The sequence below is a fragment of the Mus pahari genome, chromosome 17, assembly GCF_900095145.1.
Source record: "Mus pahari chromosome 17, PAHARI_EIJ_v1.1, whole genome shotgun sequence".
NCBI lineage: Eukaryota > Metazoa > Chordata > Mammalia > Rodentia > Muridae > Mus > Mus pahari.
Window position 1 is genome coordinate 52,642,895 of NC_034606.1, and position 21,598 is coordinate 52,664,492.

General features: G+C 50.5%; 1 protein-coding gene across 2 annotated transcripts in view; it reads left to right on the top strand.

The window, feature by feature from the left end:
• Window positions 1-21,598, top strand: part of Tafa5 (TAFA chemokine like family member 5) — a 216,651-nt gene that overhangs the window by 120,116 nt on the left and 74,937 nt on the right. For both annotated transcript variants that reach the window (XM_021216676.1, XM_021216677.2), the window contains exon 2: window positions 17,849-17,998. In XM_021216676.1, coding sequence (XP_021072335.1) covers window positions 17,849-17,998 — 150 coding nt within the window. The remainder of the gene's footprint in view (window positions 1-17,848; window positions 17,999-21,598) is intronic.

Below are 21,598 nucleotides of genomic sequence, written 5' to 3' on the forward strand. Positions count from 1 at the left end.
CTGTGGCTGAGGCTGTGTCTGTGGCTGAGGCTGTGGCTGTGGCTGAGGCTGTGTCTGTGGCTGAGGCTGAGGCTGTGGCTGTGGCTGTGGCTGAGGCTGTGGTTGTGGTTGAGGCTGTGTCTGTGGCTGAGGCTGTGTCTGTGTCTGTGTCTGTGGCTGAGGCTGTGGCTGAAGCTGTGGTGTGGTTGAGGCTGTGGCTGAGGCTGTGGCTATGGCTGTGGCTGTGGCTGAGGCTGTGTCTGTGTCTGTGTCTGTGGCTGAGGTTGTGGCTGTAGCTGAGGCTATGGTTGAGGCTGTGGCTGAGGCTGTGGCTGAGGCTGTGACTGTGGCTGAGGCTGAGGCTGTGTCTGTGGCTGAGGCTGTGGTTGAGGCCGAGGCTGTGGCTGTGGCTGTGGTTGAGGGTGTGGTTGTGGCTGTGGCTGAGGCTGTGTCTGTGGTTGAGGTTGTGTCTGTGGCTGAGGCTGAGGCTGTGGCTGTGGCTGAGGCTGTGGCTGTGACTGAGGCTATAGCTGTGGTGAGGCTGTGGCTGTGGCTGTGGCTGTGACTGAGGCTGAGGCTGTGGCTGAGGCTGTGGCTGTGGTGAGGCTGTGGTTGTGGCTGTGGCTGTGGCTGAGGCTGTGGCTGTGGTGAGGCTCTGGTTGAGGCTGTGGTTGAGGCTGTGGCTGTGGCTGAGGCTGTGTTTCTGGCTATCTAGAGCAGTGGTTCTCAACCTTGCTAATGCTATGATCCTTTAATACAGTTCTTCGCGTTGCGGTGACCCTCAACCATAAAATTATTTCATTGCTACGTCATATCTGTAATTTTGTTACTGTTATGAATTGTAATGTAAATATCGGTTATACAGATGTGCAATCCCTGTAAAAGGGTTGTTCCACTTCCAAAAGAGTGATGTTCCACAGGTTGAGAACCACTGATGGCTTAGCCACAGGACACTGCTGGCATTATTCTGTGACCTACCTGGCCATCACCAGGCTGAGGTGGGCAGCTCCTGGACTGATATGTCTTAAGCTGGACAGTGAACAATGGTGCGAGCTGGAGTTTGGCTGCCTTACTTTAATCCTAGCAACAGGTACAGACAGTGCCTCTGAGTGCCTCTGCTCATTAACAGAAGGTCTCATCTCCAGACTGCCCTCCCAGTGTCTCCCTAATTACCACAGCAGAAGGTGAGCCCAGCTCCATGGAAACGTGCTCTGGAAGCTATGTGGGGTGGCCAAGTTGAGCTCAAACTGCAGCTGTCACCTTTGACCTTGAAAGAAGCTCAGGTAGTACAGGGAAGGTTTCTTGTTTTTATTTATTTGTGTGTGTGTGTGTGTGTGTGTGTGTGTGTGTGTGTGTCTTACAAAACCTCATTCATTAGTTCCCTGGTTGACTGTTGCAGGGAGCTACAAAGTCTGATATACTCTAGCCATGGGCAACAACCCATGGAATATGGGTATAATTGGCCCTGCCTTTTGAGCAGAGATATCTCAGCCAGGACTCCTGGTGCCCAGGAGAAGGGAAATGGGCCGTTTGTTGCTAAGCACAAGGCTGATGTGAAATTCCCAGGGCTCAGCATATTTCCTGGAAAGCCAGAGACAGGTGTGAAGAAGGAACAGGCCAGTGGGCCCATGCACGCCCCATTTAACCGCATCGGATGCTGGCGCAGGCCCCACAAGGCATCCACTGAGTTCCCCAGCATGTACGCCACAGAGGCCATCATCCCTCATGTCTTCATGAATTTTTCCATAGAGCTAATTCCTTCTTCAGAAAAGTTTGAGGTTTATAAAGAGATTGGAGAGATAGTTCAAAAAGCCCCATGTGCCCCATACTGATTCCCTGGCCAGCACTGTAGTCAACAGCACAATGACCTGACCTTGGTGTGGCACATTTATCACCGCAGAAGGAACACCAGCATGTTGTAAGTTTCTAAGTTCTTAATCATCATCCTTTATCTGGTGTCCTTGTGAGTTTGGATCCCACTGAAACCTCCACAAAGGGTTTCACCATCCTGGTCTATTGGCTCCTGGAAACTGTGAGCCTCCAAGAGATCCCGAAGGCTGTGACCTTGACAAATAATTGTGAGCTGTGCCTGTCAGAGCTTTGGTAAAGTCCCCCATGGTCAATCTTCATCTAGTGTTCTCCGCTGCAGTTGGAGTTGGGTTCCAGGGTTTTGACAAGAAGACGGTTGGCCCCGCACTCAGTCTGTTTCCACTGTCAGTGTGAGTTATTTGACTTGACTTCCTGCCTGAAATCCTGTTTCCCCGGCTTCTCCGGGGATGGTTGCTCTTCCCCATTCTGTAGTATGCTCTTTGTGAGGAAGTCACTACGTGCTGTCGCACTGATGGTGACGCTGGACTGGCAAGGGTGAGTGTCCTCAGAGGATATGGATTTCTGCACAGAAGACTTTATTCCATCCCTATGTTGATTGGTTGACTTATGTAAAGCGGTGTAGCATCATGCATCTTAGATCCCTGAGTTGCCACCCAGTTATAACGGTTCTCCCCAATTAACGTTGGTCTTCGGAGTCTGTCCTGTGGCTCTTACACATTCACTGCAGTTCTTCTCTGTCTCCTAAACACGTCTTTACTTTGGGGACAACCAGGTCTCTGAGTTTCTCTTCCACTTTTCCTGGCCTTGCCCTACCCACAATGTTCAGGTTCCTTCCTTTGTTAAGTGGTGTTAAAACCAGTGGGTTAGGAGCCTATTTATGGCTGGTAGAGTGTCATGGTCTCTCGGCCCTCTCGGCTGCCACAAGAAGGAACCCATATGTATACCTGTGTATGTAACCGTCTGTATCCATATTACACAAATATGACCACACACTGGCCACTCTGATTCCAGCCTGTCACCGCCAAGACCGTCATTTCCCTTCCTCTTGCCTATCTGCAACCTCCCACAGCTGTGCAGAAGGCCGCCTCCCACCGCTGCCACCCGCTCATCCAATCGTGTCTTCCTTCAAGTGTGCACACACAGGGGTGTCAGACCAATAGTGGGTCCCCATGGAAACAGCTTTGTTACCCAGCGCACTGTGCTTGGGGCCAGCTCCTTTGCCCTCAGTCTCACAGGCTCTGCTGGCTCCCAGTGTGGCTTGCCTCATCGCGGAGGTGGCTCTGTGCACCACCTGAGTCCTACCCTCCTCCTCGGCTTACTAAATGATGCAGTGTGGCCGCATCTGCAGTGCTGTGCATCCCGATTGCAGTGCGATGCCAGAGCCTTTCAGTCTCCACCCACAGTGGATCCCATCTTTTCCTCTGTCCTTCAGTTCCCCAAGTCTGGGATGACCACTCTTTGCTTGGCCTTTTCTGTGGTTGTGCCCTTTGAGGAACATCATACAGTTAAGACTCCCATGGTCTGTGGCTTTCCCCACTGGTCACCTCATTTAGAGATATATGCTCATGACTCTCCCCTGTGCCCTTCTGTGGGTCTGCCCCTTTTACTATTAAACAATGTTCCTGAAGAGGATTAAGCCTCAGGGTTTTTATGCACCCTGCCTGAGATTCATCTCCATGGTTCCAGTGTTGGAAATGATGGGTAGATCTGCTCTAAATGTTTGTATGCAGTGTGTGTGTGTGAGAGAGAGAGAGTGTGTGTGTGCACTCAGAACTACTTTCCACATCAGTTGGCTAAATACCTAGGGGCGTGGCCTTGTCTAGTAGGAGCGTCTTGCATTGTCAAAGCTGCCAACCTTCCTCCACATGGCTGTACCACCCTGGGTTGCCAGCAGCTGTGGCTGAGGACTCCTTTGCTCCACACTCTGGCTGGCATTTGGTATTTGGGGAGGACTTGGCATTTTTCCATTGCCATCGGTGTATAGGGGCTGGATGCTTCCTGGTGGCTTGCTTGCCACTTGGGGAGAGGTGTCTGTGGCCGTCTTTGTCTGCTGTCTTTGATCTGTCTCTCACTCTGGCATTTTAAGGTCTTTTCTCGGGATGTCTCGGACCCGCGTCATCATCGGCTTCTTGGTTTGCAGATGTCATCCCCCTGTCTCCGCAGGTCTTTTCAGTCCTCCTTGCAGCGTCTCTGCAGAGCAGATGTTTCTGTGTTAGCAAAGACTAATTTGTCACATTTTCTTCTTTCAAGGATTTCGAATTTGGTGTTTTATCTAAAAACTTGTCACCAAATCCAATCTCGCATAGGTTTTTTTTTTCTTTCTTTCTTCTTCTTCTTCCTGTGTTGCTTCTGGAACTTTCACGTTAATGTGCTTTATATTTAGGTTTCTTACGCATTTTGAATTACTCTGTGAAAAGTATAAGGTCTGTGTCTAGATGCAGTATTTTTCTTTTTTTATAGTTCCCTGTCACTGGGCTCATAGTTGCATGAGCCTGTGGTTGATGCCCCAATTTCTCATGGCCTTGCTCTTTCACCATGGTGGAAGACGTTTTCCAGGGAGACTGCAGGGTTCGTCACTGTAAGCAGAGCCATTTCCAGGTGATGGTCCTGTAAATTCTATTTCTTTCATCTTCGGGACACACATGGGCTGGAAGATTAGGTTTTTTTCTATCACCTAAGCATCCATGCTACCAGGAACATTGAAGAAAGTTCACCAAAGTGTCTGATAGTGGTTCAGTTTGCCTGAACCATCCAAGCCTCCTCCAAGTGGGACCTCCTCAAACAGAGGGTTTGCAGCAGGTGTGATGCCCCGAAGGCTGCTGGTCCCTGACCACTTGTGATGAGCAGCTGTTGGCTCCAGGTAGAGACGCAATGCAATCTCACCAGAAGAATATGTGAGCAGGTGTGTCCCCAGAAACAGGACACACAGGCTGGACAGTGACCTGGCTCCGAGCATCCCCTGCAGGGTTACCAGTGGTTTTCCAAACCCCTTGTCTCAACCTTGAGCATGACACACTCCTATCATGTGCTCTGAGAAGAGGAGGCAGATGGCAGAGCAGCATTGAAACAGGGTAGGGGCAGACATGAGATTTTGCTGTGACCTAAAACCCTAAGGCTGCTGTTCCTACCTCCCTCCCTATGCTTATCCAGTATGGGGTAGGATGTGCCACACTGGTCTAGAACTGAGCAGGACTCCACAAGCATTACTGCTGTGCAGCTAAGCACAGAGGCCTGGAAAATACAGGGGACTGACTGGGTATTGCTGCTGCTGGCCCTTAGCCATGTCAAGCCTGATACTGGACACCAGAGCTCAAGCTGGCACCTATGTCACAGGCTCCCAAGTGGGTGGGCTTGCCTTCCTCCTTCCACTGCATTGGCAGGGAAACTGAGGCTTCAGAATGGTAGATGCGTCAGTTACCTCGGGGGTTGTGATGCTGGCCAAGCTGAAATCTGCTGTCCTTGCAAGTGGGAAGAGGGCATTCTAGGAATGTCCTGTTACCATGGCATCAAGACCAAGGAAGTACCCTACTGCCTCAGGTCAGATGTCTGCCTCATCCCCACCCCAGGCTCTGGTCCCTACAGGTTATCATGGGATGCTCACTGGTAGCCTGCAGCCTGTCTTTTATTGACCTTGGTGAAGTTGTAAACTGAGCCGTAATCGCTGTGTTTATGATGTTGTAGCAACAGCTTTCCAAAACCATCTCAGGATCAGTCTTGGGCCCTGTGCTGGACGTGCCAAGGCAGGCAGCAGTGCCTCATTAATATACACATTAAGGGGATAATTGAACGGAGTCCAGCTGGCCAGGCACTTCCCAGTGGACATCGCTCTGGGCATTGGAGCAGCCTCAGTGTGTGGGAAGCAGAAGACAGCAGTGAGTCCCTGTCCCCTCGACCGCTCTCCACCTATCTGACTGAAATCAGGGAAGTGGGCTCTTGGGCTCTCACCACACATCCTAGGCCACACGTCACTGATGTGAGGGTGCTAAGAGAGGCAGGAAATCTGGGTTCCCCCTGTGGGTGGTGACTTGGGGTGTACTTTGTTTTCTTCCAGCTGAGCCCTAGGGACAAGCTTGAGAGGGATTCCCTAAGCTCCAATTTTACTCTGATAATTAATTCAAGAGAATGCCCTGCCTGCTGAGGTGCAGGCAGCACATGGGGGGGGGGGTGCGTATTCACTCTACCTAGAGAAAAAAAAAAGCAGGAGGAAGAGCAGGGGACTCCAGAGTCTCCCAGCCTAGGGTTTGAGATACAGGTGAAGCCCACTCCTGAAGGATCTAGACCCACACCCCACTCTGCCCTCCTAGAAGGACTAGCTCCTAGACTAGGTGAGGATTCCATCTGTCACACTGAGCAGTCTCAATGGCCTGTAATGTTAAGTTGCTAAGAATGAATGCCAAGATGACCAGGTGCCTGCTGGGAGATCTACAGAGCTCACCAACCTCCAGGGACTTGAAGTCCCTCTTGGGAGCTTATCTCCTGTAATCCATTTCTAGAGGCCTCTTGCATATTAAGTGCCTTGCTTGGACCCAGACTGGACATACAACAATTTCATATTTCTGGGGAGCACTGATGGCAGATTCCTTTGGGAGAAAAAGGGTTGCCCTGGCAGCTAGTTCTCCTGGGAGCCCTGAGGGGAGGGCTCTTCTGTGTTGTAGAGCCCACTCCGCAGCATAGCAGCCATTGCGTTTATCAGAACAGTGTGACTCTCTGGAGGGTTCCCTGAAATGGGCTTGTTCCTGTTGATAGTTCTTCACAGGAGTTGGAGAAATCAATGGAGTTTCATCTGACATTCTGGCTGCTGCTCCCTCTTGGATCTCCTCCACAGTTAGATGCAGTTCTGCCCTAGCTGTAGGCCTTTTAGTCTTGGATAGTTTTAGAGTATACACTGTGGGAAGTTAACTGAGGGGAGACTCCATCTATGCAACCGTGGAGATACCATCTTTTATGCTGGAAAGTATAGCTGATTTGGGGTTACCCAGGCAGACTCTTGTAAGCAACCCCAGCCATCACTCTGTAAGTAAGCCCAATCAACTCATTGGTTCACCAGGGTGAACTCTGGTCAAATCCTACTTTGATTCGTCTTTGGGGCTTTATAGGGAGGAGATAGATGTTGTTTATGTTCCCCTGGGGAAGAAATTCTCACAATACCAGGTGACCCAGTATACGTTGCAGCCCGATAGGTCATCAGGTGTTGGATCTGCTCGTTGCGCTGCACTTGTGCTATACAACAGAATGCTGTGGGTGTTCTAAGCGCTTTTAGGCCACGCTGTTAGACAAACCCTTAGAATGAGAGCTCCATTCCTCTTTACCCAGGCTGCAGCTTCATCTTGGTCCTTGGGACCAACCTCTTCCCACAGGGAACAGTAATCACACTCCATGCTGTGAGCAAGGTCATTTGTCACTCTTGAGAGATGTGCGAGGAGTGGAGGTATAGGTTCATACTATTGAGGTCCTGGGTTCTTGGCATATGCATGGTGGAATGTAGCCTGCAGAGATGTTTCAAAAGGGCATCCAGCAGTCCTGATTGGTGGCTCCAGGTATCTGGGTTTAAATCTAGCCTCTAGGTGACTGGGACCAGCCAGAACAGCTCCTGTGCTAGGCTCTGGTCCAAAAGACCCATGCTTACATATTCTCTGTCACTAGATAGTGACATAGAATCTGAACTTAGGGGCTGGACTGAACTTGTCTTGGGGGTCGTCTCTGACCTAGGGATGAGCCTGGAGCACCTGGGGAAGCTAGTTAGCTAGACAGTATCTCTCGAGGCAGGAGAGGGGAGGTCTAATGGGAGCTACTCTGGTGATAATGTGCAGCTTTTGCAGCCCCTCCAGGGTTCCCCAACCCCTTCAGCTCACCTTCTCATCCTGCCTTTACCAGCATTGGGCCTCTTCCAGCTCAGGACATATGAAGGCTGACTCTCCTGAACCTGTTTTCCTATCTGTACCAGGTACCCTTTCCCACTTTCCAAAATGACCAGGCCAGCTCTAGTTTTCCCTTGGATGTCAGAGCTGGGGGATGTGGTAGCCGCAGAGGCCCTCATCTGGAAGCCCTTGGTCCAGTGGCTGCAGAACTGGTTGCCACGTCCTTGGGGTTGAGACAATGTCTCACAGAGTCTTTAGTCTGTCATAGTATGGCAGACCCCTTCCTTCCTGAAAAAAAGATCTGATTGTCTTTCCCATCCTTCAAGGACACAGCTCCGGGGCCTCTGACCATCCAGTCCAGCCATCAGCCTGACTCTCTTCCCAGTACCCGCCACTTTCACTCATTCTGTATCGGAAGTGGACCCTGGGATCCCCTGGGGGTCCCAGGGTAGTTCCCATGGAAACTGTTACCCAAGTCACACTTTTCACTGTCTGGTTGTGCAAACATGCCCTCACGTCATGTGGGAGGTGTCTTCAGTTTATCAGGAGCATCTACTCTCATCCCCAGCCCTCTACATGGGGGAATTGTCTATAACTCACTTGTCTGGACCATCATTTTGCTCTGCACACTAGAGATTCCATGATATTAGCTCCTGTGTGGAAGTAGGCTGTCTCCCCCAGACGAGGGGAGACCGGGATACCACCTGCTCTTATTACTCTTACTTCACAGGTCTCTGTTCTCGCCCAACCTCCTGGGTTCTCTCTGTCGCTCTCTCTCTTTATCTCTTTATCACTGTTTCTCTGCCTCTACTTCTACTTCTCCCTCTCCCTCCCTCCTTTCCACCCTCTCCTCCCTACTCTCTAAGTGCATACATACATACATGCATGCATGCATACATGTATACATACATGCAAACATACATGCATACATACATAATACATACATGCATACATACATACATACTACTAGAGAGTAGTGGCTACTTAGCCTGCTCTGATGTACTTGTCTAGGATGGGAAGGGAAGTGGTAGACCTGGCTAGTCTGTGGTCTTGCCACATGAGAGTTCATTTGCATAACCTTTGAATCATGTGGCAGTCAGGAGGCCCTAGAAATCATGAATACTGGGGCAATGTTGCTGAAAACTTAGATGTGTGGATCACAGGTATGGCCTCCCCGTCCCTGGTACACTCATCAGGCACAGCAGTCCTAGATGCTGGTGGCTGGCCTGGACATTTGGGTAGAACTAGGTGCTTGTTTCCATATCAAAGAAGAGCTGTAAGTCTGACCTGGCTTAGGGCAAGGCCCTAAGAAAGCCACTTGCCTGAACTGCATTGTACAGGTTCCTAGGATCCTAGGCCATTGCTACCTGACCAGCCCTGTCCCTGTACCTGGTTTAGGGTCTGCAGACAGGCCCTAGGCGGAGGCATTTATCCCGGTAGCCTGACATACTTGAAGGGGCAGCTGTGGTACTTTCCCACCAGTGTGCAAGGGATGGGGCCCTGACCTGGGGTGCTTCTGACAAAGCTGAGCAGACAGACACCAGGACAGGAGAGATGGAATGAGAAGTTAGCGGAGGCACTGGGCCATCGGGGCAGCAGGCTCAGCCAGAGAATCAGCAGGCTGCAGAGAGAGTTAGGAAGAGCAACAGAGCTGGCATAGGCAGATGGAAGGCCCGAGGCTCTAGAGCTTGCCTGTCAGAAGGCATGGAGTTTCCCTTCCAACCTGTGGCTACCCCGCATGACCCTGCATCAACCATACACTCATGGACCCAGAACCTTCCAGAACTTATCCCATGCCCTACTAGAGGCTCCACCCTGATAGGTGCTGCCTGTAAGAGCTTCTCAGTGCCCTGGATAAATAGAACCCTGTTTCTCTCTCAGACCTTCTGCCTCTCTACCTTCTTTGCACCTCGGTCCCTGGAGATATGCAGTGACCTCAGCCTGCAACTGTACTTTGCCGTTAATTGGAGACGTTACTCTGTCAGTGTGCAGGCTCTCTGTCTGCTGAGTTGTCTCTTGGTGACATCTGTGGCCTGGCCATGGGGGAGTACCAACGACAGGGCTGTGCCTGGGAAGTTCGTGAAAGGAACTTAACTGATGCTTTGACATGGGCTCTGGGAGGGTCCAAACAGCCCAGTCTGTCACTGTGCTCCTAACCATTGCTCCTTTGTCCTTCCAACTGCTGAAGTTTAGTTAAGGAGGCATGGAGGTGCGGTTAAGGAAGCTGCTCTGGAAGCACTGGAAGCCTTTGCTGTGGGTGCTTCCTACTCATAAACATACTTACCAGGCACATCTACAGCCGTAGTCTATCTTCCATGTGGCCTCCTGAGTTAGAGCAGCCATGAGAATTCGTTTCCAGTGGAGAGGTGAGGGACACAACCTCGGAACTCGTGGGTACCCTGGCAGGCTTGCTTGAATTGGGAAACTAGGTACCGGTTCTGTAGTTAGCAAACAGGGGCAATCCGAGTGCTAAGCCTGAAGAACATTGCACACACATCTCCGACTGTGCTCATATGCCTGAGTGTGAGCGTGCAGTTGCAAGCTGTGGTGTGCACAGCCTCTGCTGCGTCATGTGTTCATATGGTATGGTAATATAGCATGGTGTTTATATGCAATGTGCCGTTTGTATGTGTATGCGTGTTGTGGTCTGTATATATAAGTGCCTTTGTGTGAGTATACACATGGCATGTGCATATCTATGTGAATTAATCATGGTCTGGATATGTGTGGGTGCATTTGTTATATGTAAGTGGTATATATATATATATATATATATATATAGGTATATATATATATATATATATATATATATATATATATATATATATATATATCCCAACCATGAACCCATGAGCCTGTTGTATCCCTGAAAGGCTTATATATGCTGCATATGATGTATACCAGTATATCGCTGGTAACCTACAGAGAATGAAACCTTTGGGCAGGTTGGGCTGGCTTCATGGTTCAACCATATCTCCAAAAACATGTCAGGCATGCTTATTCAGGGCTTCTATGTTCACATATGAATCCAGGGATGCCAGTGTGCCTACACCATCCGGAGGTCATTACCATCTTGCTGGCTGTCTCTCTATGCAGTCATCACTCCCTTATTCCGGGACTATCCCAGACAGCTACGCCAAGGCCAAGGGGGTCCAGGGGATTCTTCTTGAGGTCTGTAGGTCTCACTGCGCATGGAGTTTACTGGGAGTACAGCTGGCCCTAGGCAGAATGCAGGTCTTCCCAAGCCATGGAGGGCCAGGGAGCCTGTCTTCCTGCTTCCTCGTCCCTGAGCTTGTCTTGCCTCCTGGTGACAAAGCTGTGCCTTTCCTTGCCCTCTGCAGGGGTCTGACCACCGAGTGTGGGATGGACCAGGTCTCTCCAGAGAGGGTCAGGGCTCTGGATTGCTGATCCAATCCTTGCCATCTTCTGCTTCAGCTACACATCTAGGTGGATAGCAGACCAGCATGACCCATCTTGCTCTGTCTTTTAAGATCTCCCCTCGCACTTATCATGCAGCGATAATCCTCGGCTGTTCTGCAGAGTTGGGTTTTGTGATCGGTGGCACACACTTAATTGACTCGGTAGTAGTTGGAGTATGAGCGAGAATTTGATCCTGGGATTTAATTGAGGCTTGGTTTTATTCCATCTCAAACACCTGAGATAGATTCTCCATCAGATCTTAAGAATGTTTTTTTTTTTCCCTGAACATTTTAATCTTTGAACCGTGTGCCTATAGAATTGGGGATAAAACTCAACATTAGTAGCTTCATTTGTGAGCCCTGGGTGGGACTGATGGTTTAGTTGTCTGCAGTTTGAAGTTGAGGTCTTGTGCAGGATAAGGGGATGGATATATCCTACAGTGTCTGGCCCCAGCAACATCTCCCACAGCGGTCAGGGCCCTGGCCACTTCTAAACTTGAAACACCATCAGGCTTATGTGGACTTCCAGGTTGGGCGTGTGGCCTCCCCTGATAGGTGAGGGACCCAGGGGTTTAGGTAGCACCCAGCACATCAGAAGTTGTCCCACCTTCCAGGAGTGTCAGGAAAGAAAGTGTTCTGGCTGAGGATCCTTTAGCACAAGGTCAAAGGAAAAGAGGTCACAAGCAGGGCTCTTGAGCCTGTCTAGATCCCCAGTCTTGCGATTTGGGTAGTTGTCGGTATAGGTAAGTCAGATCAATAGCCCTTTGTGTTATTTTGAGCAGATTAACACTTCACCATTTCGGAGACATCCCCAGAGATGAACCCTTTCTGCAGTCTGGCAGGCCAAGGCATGTGACAGTTCAAACCCAAAATAGCAGCTCACGTCTGGTGCATGTCACTCATGGAAACTGACACAGATTAGTGACAAGGGGACCAGGAAAGAATGGGTGTGGAGGATCCTCTGGTAGGGCACCACGTGGGCTCATATCACCAAATCTGGGATTTAGTCATGGCTGTATAGAAGCAGTCTGTACACATAGTAGGCATATTACAGCCCTCACTGGCACGCAGATGAGCAATATGTTGATTGCATGATTCATTTCTTATATCCTCAAAGTCTTAGTTCACCCTGTTGAGGCCTCCTGGGGTCCCTGTCCCGGATACTAGCTGCTGAGATGGAATGACAGAAATGCCCATACAAGGTTTGCAGGCTTTTTAGGACCTGTGAGAAATGCTTTCCCTGTGTGCAAACCCATCATTATACTCCCGAGATGCAGATTTAGAAGGATGCTGCACAGCATGCATGTGATTCCCAGACACTCCTGATGAACCTGCAGGCCTTCTCTCAAGCCATTTGGTCCCAAACTCTCCCTTGTCACACATGAAGAAGGTATGTAAAATGAAGTGGTCACCCTGCAACCCTGTGTCCCTCCCTACTGGTCTTCCCAGACCCATGGCCGCTGTGTCCCCTTTGCTTTTTAAACCATCCATGCATCTCATGGTACTGTTTCTACGTTTTGGAGTAGATCTGAGCTGGGGGCAGCAGTCATGCTCAGTGTACTATGACCCAAGGACCAGAGGCCTCTGTCATGCAGACAGATTGTGACCTGGGAACTCCAGAAGGGTCATGGGTACCCTGCCTCTCCTTACTGTGTCTCTCTTTACTGGTCCCACCCAATTCTGCATCTTCTGTAGGATGCCGAATCCCATGGCCAGATAAAGCCACCTAACAAAGGCTGGAGAGCCCCTCTGGCCTCCTGACGCTCTACCTTGTTTTCATTGTAATCCAAACACGGAGCTGACATTTATGATTGTTAAATGCCACCCTCTCACTCCATTCCTGTCAAAGTCACTTTGAGTCTTTATTCTGACATCCATCGTATCCTGTATCCTCTCAGACGTATGTCACAGCCCTGTTGGGGTAAACAGCTCATCGATGTGTGCCTCTGGGGGAGGGGCATGCAGGAGAGAACTTGGGACCTTGTTCCTTACAAACCCCCACCCACCCCCCACCCCATCCCAGCCAGGGCTTCCTGCCCACCTGCTCTGGAAACCTTGTATACTAGCTGCTGAGAGAGAGAGAGAGAGAGAAAGAGAGAGAGAGAGAGAGAGAGAGAGAGAGAGAGAGAGCGCTAGCCTTATCACCCTATCTGGGGCCATTGACTTCGGCTAGGTTTACATGAAATCTTGCATAGGTTTTGGAGGCTCTCCTGCCTTTGTCACATTTGAGACAGGATTAGCAAAGGCTTGGCCCTAACTTGCTGGTCTGAGGATGGCTGGACATTTTAATGGGACCTGTCCTGTGCTGTGTTCTCCAGTCTGCTGTTCCCTGTATCTGCCTATATCCTCTGGACAGTTTGTGTCTCTCTAAGAAAAAAGGAAATAGATGGAGTTGATGAACACCCATTGGGTATTCATTGTTCTTCCTGCCTGTGGCCACCAGGGTCTCTAAGACCCAGGAAGTCAGAGGCTGAATGTGGCTCTGGGAATCTTGTTGTGTAGATGAATCCACTATGTCATTTGTCTTATCATATAGCATTGGTGCCACACTTGTGTATGACATGACCCGAGAAGATTGTGTCTTCAGGACCTATGGATATAGGAGGAGAAGGACAGAGTGGGTCTGGTGTGGATGACCAGAGAAAGTGTAGCCATCGATACCCCTAGGCCAGTGTCTCTACTGGGCTCCATCCAGTGTTGGGCTAACTTCTGATCCTAACCTATGCAATGTAGAGCCAGATCCAGATCACAGACTGTGTGGTGTGGGACCAGTGCTGGGGTCCCAGCATATAGGCGGTGTCAGGTCCTGGTAGGCCAATATACAGTGTCAACTCTTGCCTTGGGGAAGTCCCAGAATTTGATTCAGTTGTCATCAACACTCAGTGGAGCAGAGAGCATGTGTGTTCATCATAGATCTGTGCCAAAGCCTAATCCCAGTGCTGGGCTGGCAGGCAGAACTGACATCTGAGCAGCCATTGAGGCACACCCATACTCACTATGTCTTCATGCTGTTCCAGGGCACGAATGGGCTGTGGTCTATGGCCCAGCCCTGCAGTAACCTCGTGCACCTGACGGCCAGGCACTGAAAACTCAACTCACCCAACAGTCAAGTTTGCTTAGCTCTCTGGCTAACAGGGATACACCCCTGCATGGGACTTACCTAAGACCCTGGGCCTCAGGGAACACACAGGGCAAACAGAACAAGCTGAGCCCAAGTAGAGGAAGGCCTGTGCCCAGGGTGTTTTCTCAAAGAGATAGCTGGAGTGAGTGTACAGACGCTGGCCCTGCTGCAAATATCTCAGGTCGATGGCTTTGTAAATCACAACTCCTCTAAACCCATATTCTCCACCTACACACAAAATACAGAGATCTTCTTTCTTATGTTGCACAGACACAGGAAGCAATGATGTGATTGTGAGGTGTCCATCTATCAGACGCTGGGATGGTGATATTACCCTGCAAAGCCCACGCAAGACAGTGTGAAAGGTAGCAGGTGGTCTCTTGTGGACAGCCACAATCTTAGAGTAGTGGAAGGCCATGGTGCCCATATGGAGGAGGTGACGTAGGGACTTGTTAAATGAGATCAGCTAGTTATGAAAGGAAGTCCCCGTCACAGCTTCATGCGCACCTGAGTGCAGATAGATCCTGGTATGGTACTGGGATTGGGCTCATCCTTGGGGGGTGAGGGGATGCTTCCTGCTCATGTGACACTTGCCTAGTTATGCCACGTCTTTCTTCGGTGACAATTCACTGCCCCTCCCACTCCTACTCTTTACAGACACAGGTGCATGCACATGGTCTCTTGGTCATCTCCCATGGCCTTGGAGCTCCTGCTGATAGGGAACTGGAAATGGGGACCAAGACGGTGCAATGCTGATCCAGGACAGACAGTCCCAGTGTCCAGAGGCCACTATAGCTGTATGATGTCATAAACTTGGTAGTATCCCTCACCTTGTTGATACAGCTCTAGACAAGTGTCCAAGCCTTGGCCATAGAAGCCATCCGCACTGATGTGGCCCAGACAGTATAAACCTTGACCACGGTGTGTAGGCCAAGTTTGACAGGAATAGCAAAGTGACTGGAGACAATCTCCAGGTCTTAAGATAGGAACTCAGGGTGGTGGCCACGTGGCCGTCTGTCCACATATTGTGGAGGCAAGCACAAGAAGGAAATTACTTCTTTCTCGTGTGCTGCCGAGCTTGCTATCCGCTTCCTGCTGGTTTGCCTTTCGGCTCCCATCAGACCTGGCGCTGTGGTTCTGGGGCCAGTCCTAGAGTTGATTGGTTGTTCTCGGTGCTCCTCTTGCCCTGCCCATCTCCTTGTCTATGCATCTGTTTGTTTGTGCCTGCTTCTTAACAACAGCATGTAATTCAGGGTGTGACTGGGTAGAATGAGTCAAATCAAGCAGCCCGAGGGAGAGAACTCTGGCTGGACCCTTGCACTCTGCTTGAGTAGGCATGAGCATTTGTAGAAGGAGTGGCTTGTGGTCCTCAGAGAGGCCCAAGATGCCCTATCCTTACTCTGAATGAGTCTGATCCATTCTCCCAACATGAACTTGGCACACAAGCCAGGATCTGTCAGCATCCTTCATGGTTCTGAGCAGCTGAATATGGTCACCTTGGACAGTTCCTCCTTGCCCTGACTTGCCACAGAGGCCTGGCTTTAGGAAATATCCCCCTGTGTCCCCGATCACATCAGGACAGAACATATCCAAGTTCCTAGTGACCTGGATGTTGCTGGGCTGTTGAAGCTGAGCCACCCTGTTCATATTTTCTGCTAATGTGTGTGACCTACTCTAACCAGCTTCTGGGTTGGGCTGGGGAATCCAAGCAACAAGGCTGATAAAGAACAGGAGCCTGTTGCCTGGAGAAAGGATGTTTGTGTGGTATTCACAGAAGAATCCATACAGTAAGGAAGGACACCCTGGGTTGAAGGAGCTACTGCTGAGAATCCCTGAGAGCTACCTGCCATGGTGGCAAATCAGATGGCCACTCTCTTGTGTGCATGTCTAACTTCCTTTCAAGTGTCTGTCTGTCTGTCTGCCTATCTGTCTGTCTGTCTGCCTGTCTGTCTGCCTGTCTGACCCTGGGCTATTTCCAGCTGATACCTGTGTGGCGCTCATCCAGGGTGGGATTCTGACATCCAGCATCTCTCTGGTGTGCCCTGTAACCAGGAGACCATGAGATGCAGGATGCATGTGCCTTGAGGTCTCTGGGTACCTACAGGGGGGGGCAGCAGCTACTCTAGGCTTTCACAGTAGACACCTACTGTGTGACATACCTCCCGGTTTCTGTGATTCGGTTCCTAATGAGGCTGTGAAGTGGCATGATGGAGGGACCTTGGGCTCACTGTGCTGGGATGATGTGGCGGCAGCGCCAGCCAGGCTGAGGGATGCCCTCTGTTCTCCTACAAGGTGGCCAGTTTTTTCATTTTTATGGTCTGCTATGAATACCACGCTATCTTTATTGGACAGTATTGCTCTTTAGCACTTACTGGTATTGGCCACACAGTGACAGCTTAAACTGCAGGGGGTTATTTCCCACTGGGATTCTCTCTCCTGAGGTGAGGTTGAGGCTTTGGAGAAACGTGACTCTTCTTCTAGAGCCAGTCCAGGATCATATGCGACTGTGTACAGATGAAGGCACAGGCTCATGTGCACCTGTGTCCACACAGAACAATACTTAGAACATGTGCAGCTGAGTGTGCCCATGTGTACCTGTGTATCTGTATGGGAGCTTCCATGTAGCCTGTGTGTACCCCTGAGTACAGCTGAGTGTACTTTGTGTATTTACCCATGAACATACATGAAACATGGGTCTTGCTGAGTGTGCCCCTGTGTACATACATGCTTACATGGGGACATCAGTGTCGCCTATATGTGCCTGAATGTAGATGAATACACCCATGTGACCCTTTGCATCTACAGGGACACACGTGTAGCCTGTGTGCACCTGAGTATAATTGAATGTACTTGTTTGAACCTGGGTGTACACATGAGCACATTCATATGTGTACCTGGGTGTCACTTTACATGTGTGAACTTGTATGTTCCTATGCGTATGTGAGTATCTCACAGCACATGCACCCCTGCAAGTCTACGCCCATATAGAACTTATGCTTTTACTTGATTGCCTCCTCTGTATATCTGTATAGTCTTCCCCATATCTGCCAGCCAAGTCTTGGGCATGTAACATATTTACTGTGCGTCTTGGTATACCTCTTATATACATTCTTGTGTATTGTGTGGACAGACCTTCAAGGAAATATAACTTGGTCTCTGACCATCTTGGTGTCTGCGCCCAGATGGGGATGATAGTCCCTCCTTGCAATATGCTAGAACATATATACGCTGTTGTTTGTCCCATTGTTTGGCTCCAAGATAACACATCTTGAGGGCAGTGTCCTGCTACATTATCATGGAGGCTGCACCAGCTTGACTTGATTAGAAATCCTAGTGTGTGGAGGGNGGGGGNGGGGNGGGGNGGGGGAGGCAGCACCTTCTTCTGCAATTCTGAGATTTCATTTCCGTGTGTGGTAGAGGAGATGGCCACATTTAATTTCCTGTCCATTGGGATAGGGCTGACTGGAATCCCTGGCAGAGCATAGAGGAGATGGTTTGCTGGCTGTCACAGAGAGCTCTCTCCGCATCTCTTTGGCTGAGCCAGCTGTGGTGAACCTCACTCTAGGTGGGTGCTGGGTGGGTTTCAGGCTGTGGGTCTTGAGGCTGTGGCCACTTAGCTTGCGGCTGTTCCTTCCTTGCAGGTCAGCTGGCCGCGGGGACCTGTGAGATTGTGACCCTAGACCGGGACAGCAGCCAGCCACGGAGGACGATCGCCCGGCAGACGGCACGCTGTGCATGCAGAAAGGGGCAGATAGCAGGCACCACTCGAGCCCGGCCTGCTTGTGTGGACGGTAAGATAGCCCCCCCCCCAGCCTTCTGGTGACACTTCAGGGTACTGAGCCCGGTCTTTTAGGGTTCCCGTGTGAGCAGGCGATACTCTGAAGGAGCCTTCTCCAGAATGCTCTGAGGCCAAGACTCTTGAGGTATAGCCCTAGGGTGAAGTCTCTGGCAGTCTTTCATTAGGCTGGTATATCTAGTGTGATTGTATCCATGAACATCATGTCCTATACACTTAGGGGTAGCCACTGACTACATGACTCCAGGTGTCAAAGACTCGAAGTCTCTACCCAGACGTGGTTGCTTTGCTCAACCCACAAAGACAAGCTGGGCCACATCCACTGTGATAATTATTTCCCAAAGTCAGGAAGGTTCTTGAGAAAAGGATTAGCAGAATCTAAGGGATGGTCAGAACAGGGCTGACAAGGTGCTGAACTAGATCTCAAATAGTACTCACTGTGGATCTGAGATCTGGCTAGGTACCTGACCATGTCTAAGGCAAGAGGTTCTTTCAGGCCTTGGCTTCCCTGGGTAGCTTGGGGTTTAGAGTCAACTCCACCTGGGATCTTGCCCTCAACTGGAGATCCAATGGTAAGGTAAAGGAGGCTTCTAAGCTTACTGAGCCCTGACCTCCCTTGGCATCTTCCAGACCCCATAGAGCTGTGGGCACCCCCACACTCCTGCTGCCAAGTTGGAAGGGCTTGAAACCTGTCTGTAGCAGTCAAGAAAGTATAAAATGAGGGCGAGCATGCTAACCAGGGCAGAGAGTGGTAGAGGAACCCTATGGTGGGTCATATCTGACCTTATACATAGCTAGTGGGTTCCAAGGACTGGGTTCTGTGAAGCCTTGTCTCCAAGGGCTCAGCATCTTGATCCCTGTGGGCAGAGTGGTAGCAGCCTCTTGGTGAACGCAGACTGGTTTTCTGGGACCATGCCGGGGTGATGTGGAACTGGCAGCCACAGCACATTCTCTTGCTCATTCCACCAGCCTCAGGGAGACAGGGTCTTGACTGAGTGCTAATTGAATCTGGATCTGCCCATCTGAAACCAAATCCCTGTCCCTCCCCCTCAACAGCCTCCTGGTGCCTTCGGAGCCTGGTCCCAGAGACCCAAATTAAAAACTCACCATTTTCAAGGGAGGCCAAACAAATTAGTTTGCTCGAGTTTTCTGCACAGTGGGCATTTTCTAGGCTGCCCTCTAATTTAATTTTTTTGCTTTTGCTGTTTTCTTGCTCTGTGTGCATAATAAGTTTCCTTGTGTGCCATTGTGTCCGCTGGAGACAGTCTGGGCCGTGGTGGCCCAGCTGACATTGAACGCCAGTGATGTTTAGCCTGGAGTGGTCTATGCTGACCCTGGATTCAGGAGCAAAAGTGGTCACCCACTGGTCCTGCTGTTGTCATGGGTTCTCTTGCTGGCTGACTTTGTAGCTATTGGTAAATTTGCTTGCTTATTCATCCATCCATCCATTCATTCTGTCATTTATTCATCCAAATGAGATAGATCAAGTATAGACAGGCATAAGGGAGATCAAGTCTCAAAACACCTGATCCATAGAACCCCTCCCCCCCAACACAATGCTGTGAGTCTCGGGGTGTCTCACCCGGGTAATTCTCTCCTGAAGGAGAATTTGAGCAGGGTCCCGAGGGATGAAGAGATCACTAGAAAGCTCCCCTCTGTGGAAAGACGGAGCTGCCGGTGAGACTGACTTCACAGTGTGTTCTTCCCTGGCCTTGAGTCTGAGCTGAGGCAGTTTTGCAGAAACCAGTCTCCAGCACCATGACCTTATTCACCGTTTTACAGACCCAATCCACTTTACAAAAAGCCACAAGAAAAGGGACCTGAAAACAATCCGGTCGCCTGCTCCAGGGCTTCTCATTTTAACACAAATATCAACAAGCAGACCTAACCTTGGAGCTCGGCTTTGTGAGCGCAGAGCAAGTCTCTGCAACGCTGGCTGTGTGGACTGATGATGCTCTGGGCTACCCCGCATGACCCCTTCATGGTACTGCCCTGGACTGAGAACCTTGCTGTGTGGACTGATGCTCTGGGCTACCCCGCATGACCCCTTCATGGTACTGCCCTGGACTGAGAACCTTGCTGTGTGGACTGATGCTCCGGGCTACCCCGCATGACCCCTTCATNCTGCCCTGGACTGAGAACCTTGCTGTGTGGACTGATGCTCCGGGCTACCCCGCATGACCCCTTCATGGTACTGCCCTGGACTGAGAACCTTGCTGGGCTCTCCGCAGAAAACTGTGCACACTCTCCGTCCGGTCAAAGCATAGAGGCTTTGTCTCCTTCTTTTATGCTGAGTTCTCATGAAATTCCTTTGGAAATAAATCCGAATAAAGCATGGCTGTGTGGTGACAGTGGGCAGGGGAAGGGGAAGGGGAAGGCCAGATCCTTGTTTGCCCTTGGAAGAGAAATGCTCGGGGCACTGGAGTTTACTGAAGAACGGTATCCATGGATGTCCCATCTAGAGCTGAGGGGACTCCTCTGAGGGCTTTGCAGGCGGACAGGCTGGGGTGGGGATGCAAGCAGTCCCTGCATGAGGAGCATTCCCTCAAGTGCAGACAGGTGCCCCACAGATGTCTCCTGCTAGCTCTTCTGTATGTGCCTCCATGTCATTCCCCTAAGGGGGCTCTCAAGGCCTTGCTGGGTGATGTTGATGACCGTCACCTCTCTGGGAGCTGCCTAGGTGAACGTGACAGTCTGCACTTCCTGGTAGGAATAGTAGCATGGGCTGGGAGGCAAAGCGGATCCAAGGTTCTGGCCCAAGTTTCCATCTTTACCACCCAAAGTTCATGAGCACAAGCCCACGTCTTCCCGAACAGATGGGGACGACAGCAGTCTGTCTCAAGCCTCGAGAGCAGTACAAGGCACCCAGTGTTCCGTGACACCAATCTGGGGACCATCGCCTTTCTCTCAGTAACACATAAGACTTCCATGTATCAATATGGCCATAGGGGACTCTGGTAGAGAATAGGGAAAGGGGATATGTTTGCAGTACTGGCCCATGTGATGAGGGCAGCTTTGGATGGGGCCCTTTATCTTGGGGAGTTCATCCAGAAAAGATGAGGAAGCAAGTGACCCCCACTCTTAGAATTGCCTCCAAGGGGGTTAAGAATGCAGAATCCATCCTCAGTTACAGTTGTCTGATCTCCCACTAGGCTGCCAGAGACCCCTCTGAGAGGTCTTTTCCACACATGTCACTAGGGCAACTAGATATCCCTCTGCTGAAGAGTAACATCAGAGCCTACCTCACCCCCTCCTGTACAGACAGCAGGGTAAGTGTGAAGAGCGGAGACTCTAACCCTCAGAAGATCAGTAAATCCCCATGGGTCTTGGCTTTGAGCAACTGGTCCTAAGTGTGGCCATCAAAACAGTAGCAATAAAAGAAAAGGAAAGAAATTAGACTTTACCCAGACACAAACTCCTTTGTCTGCAAGTATCCCATTGAGAAAGGCAGGATTTCACTTGTGAAATGACTGAGGGTTAGAGGTGCTTGTCTTCGCTAAGCCTGACCACCAGAGTCTGATCCACAGGACTCATGAGGTACAAGGAGAGAACCAGCTTCTTACCTTGTCCTCTGACCTCCATACACATAGCATAG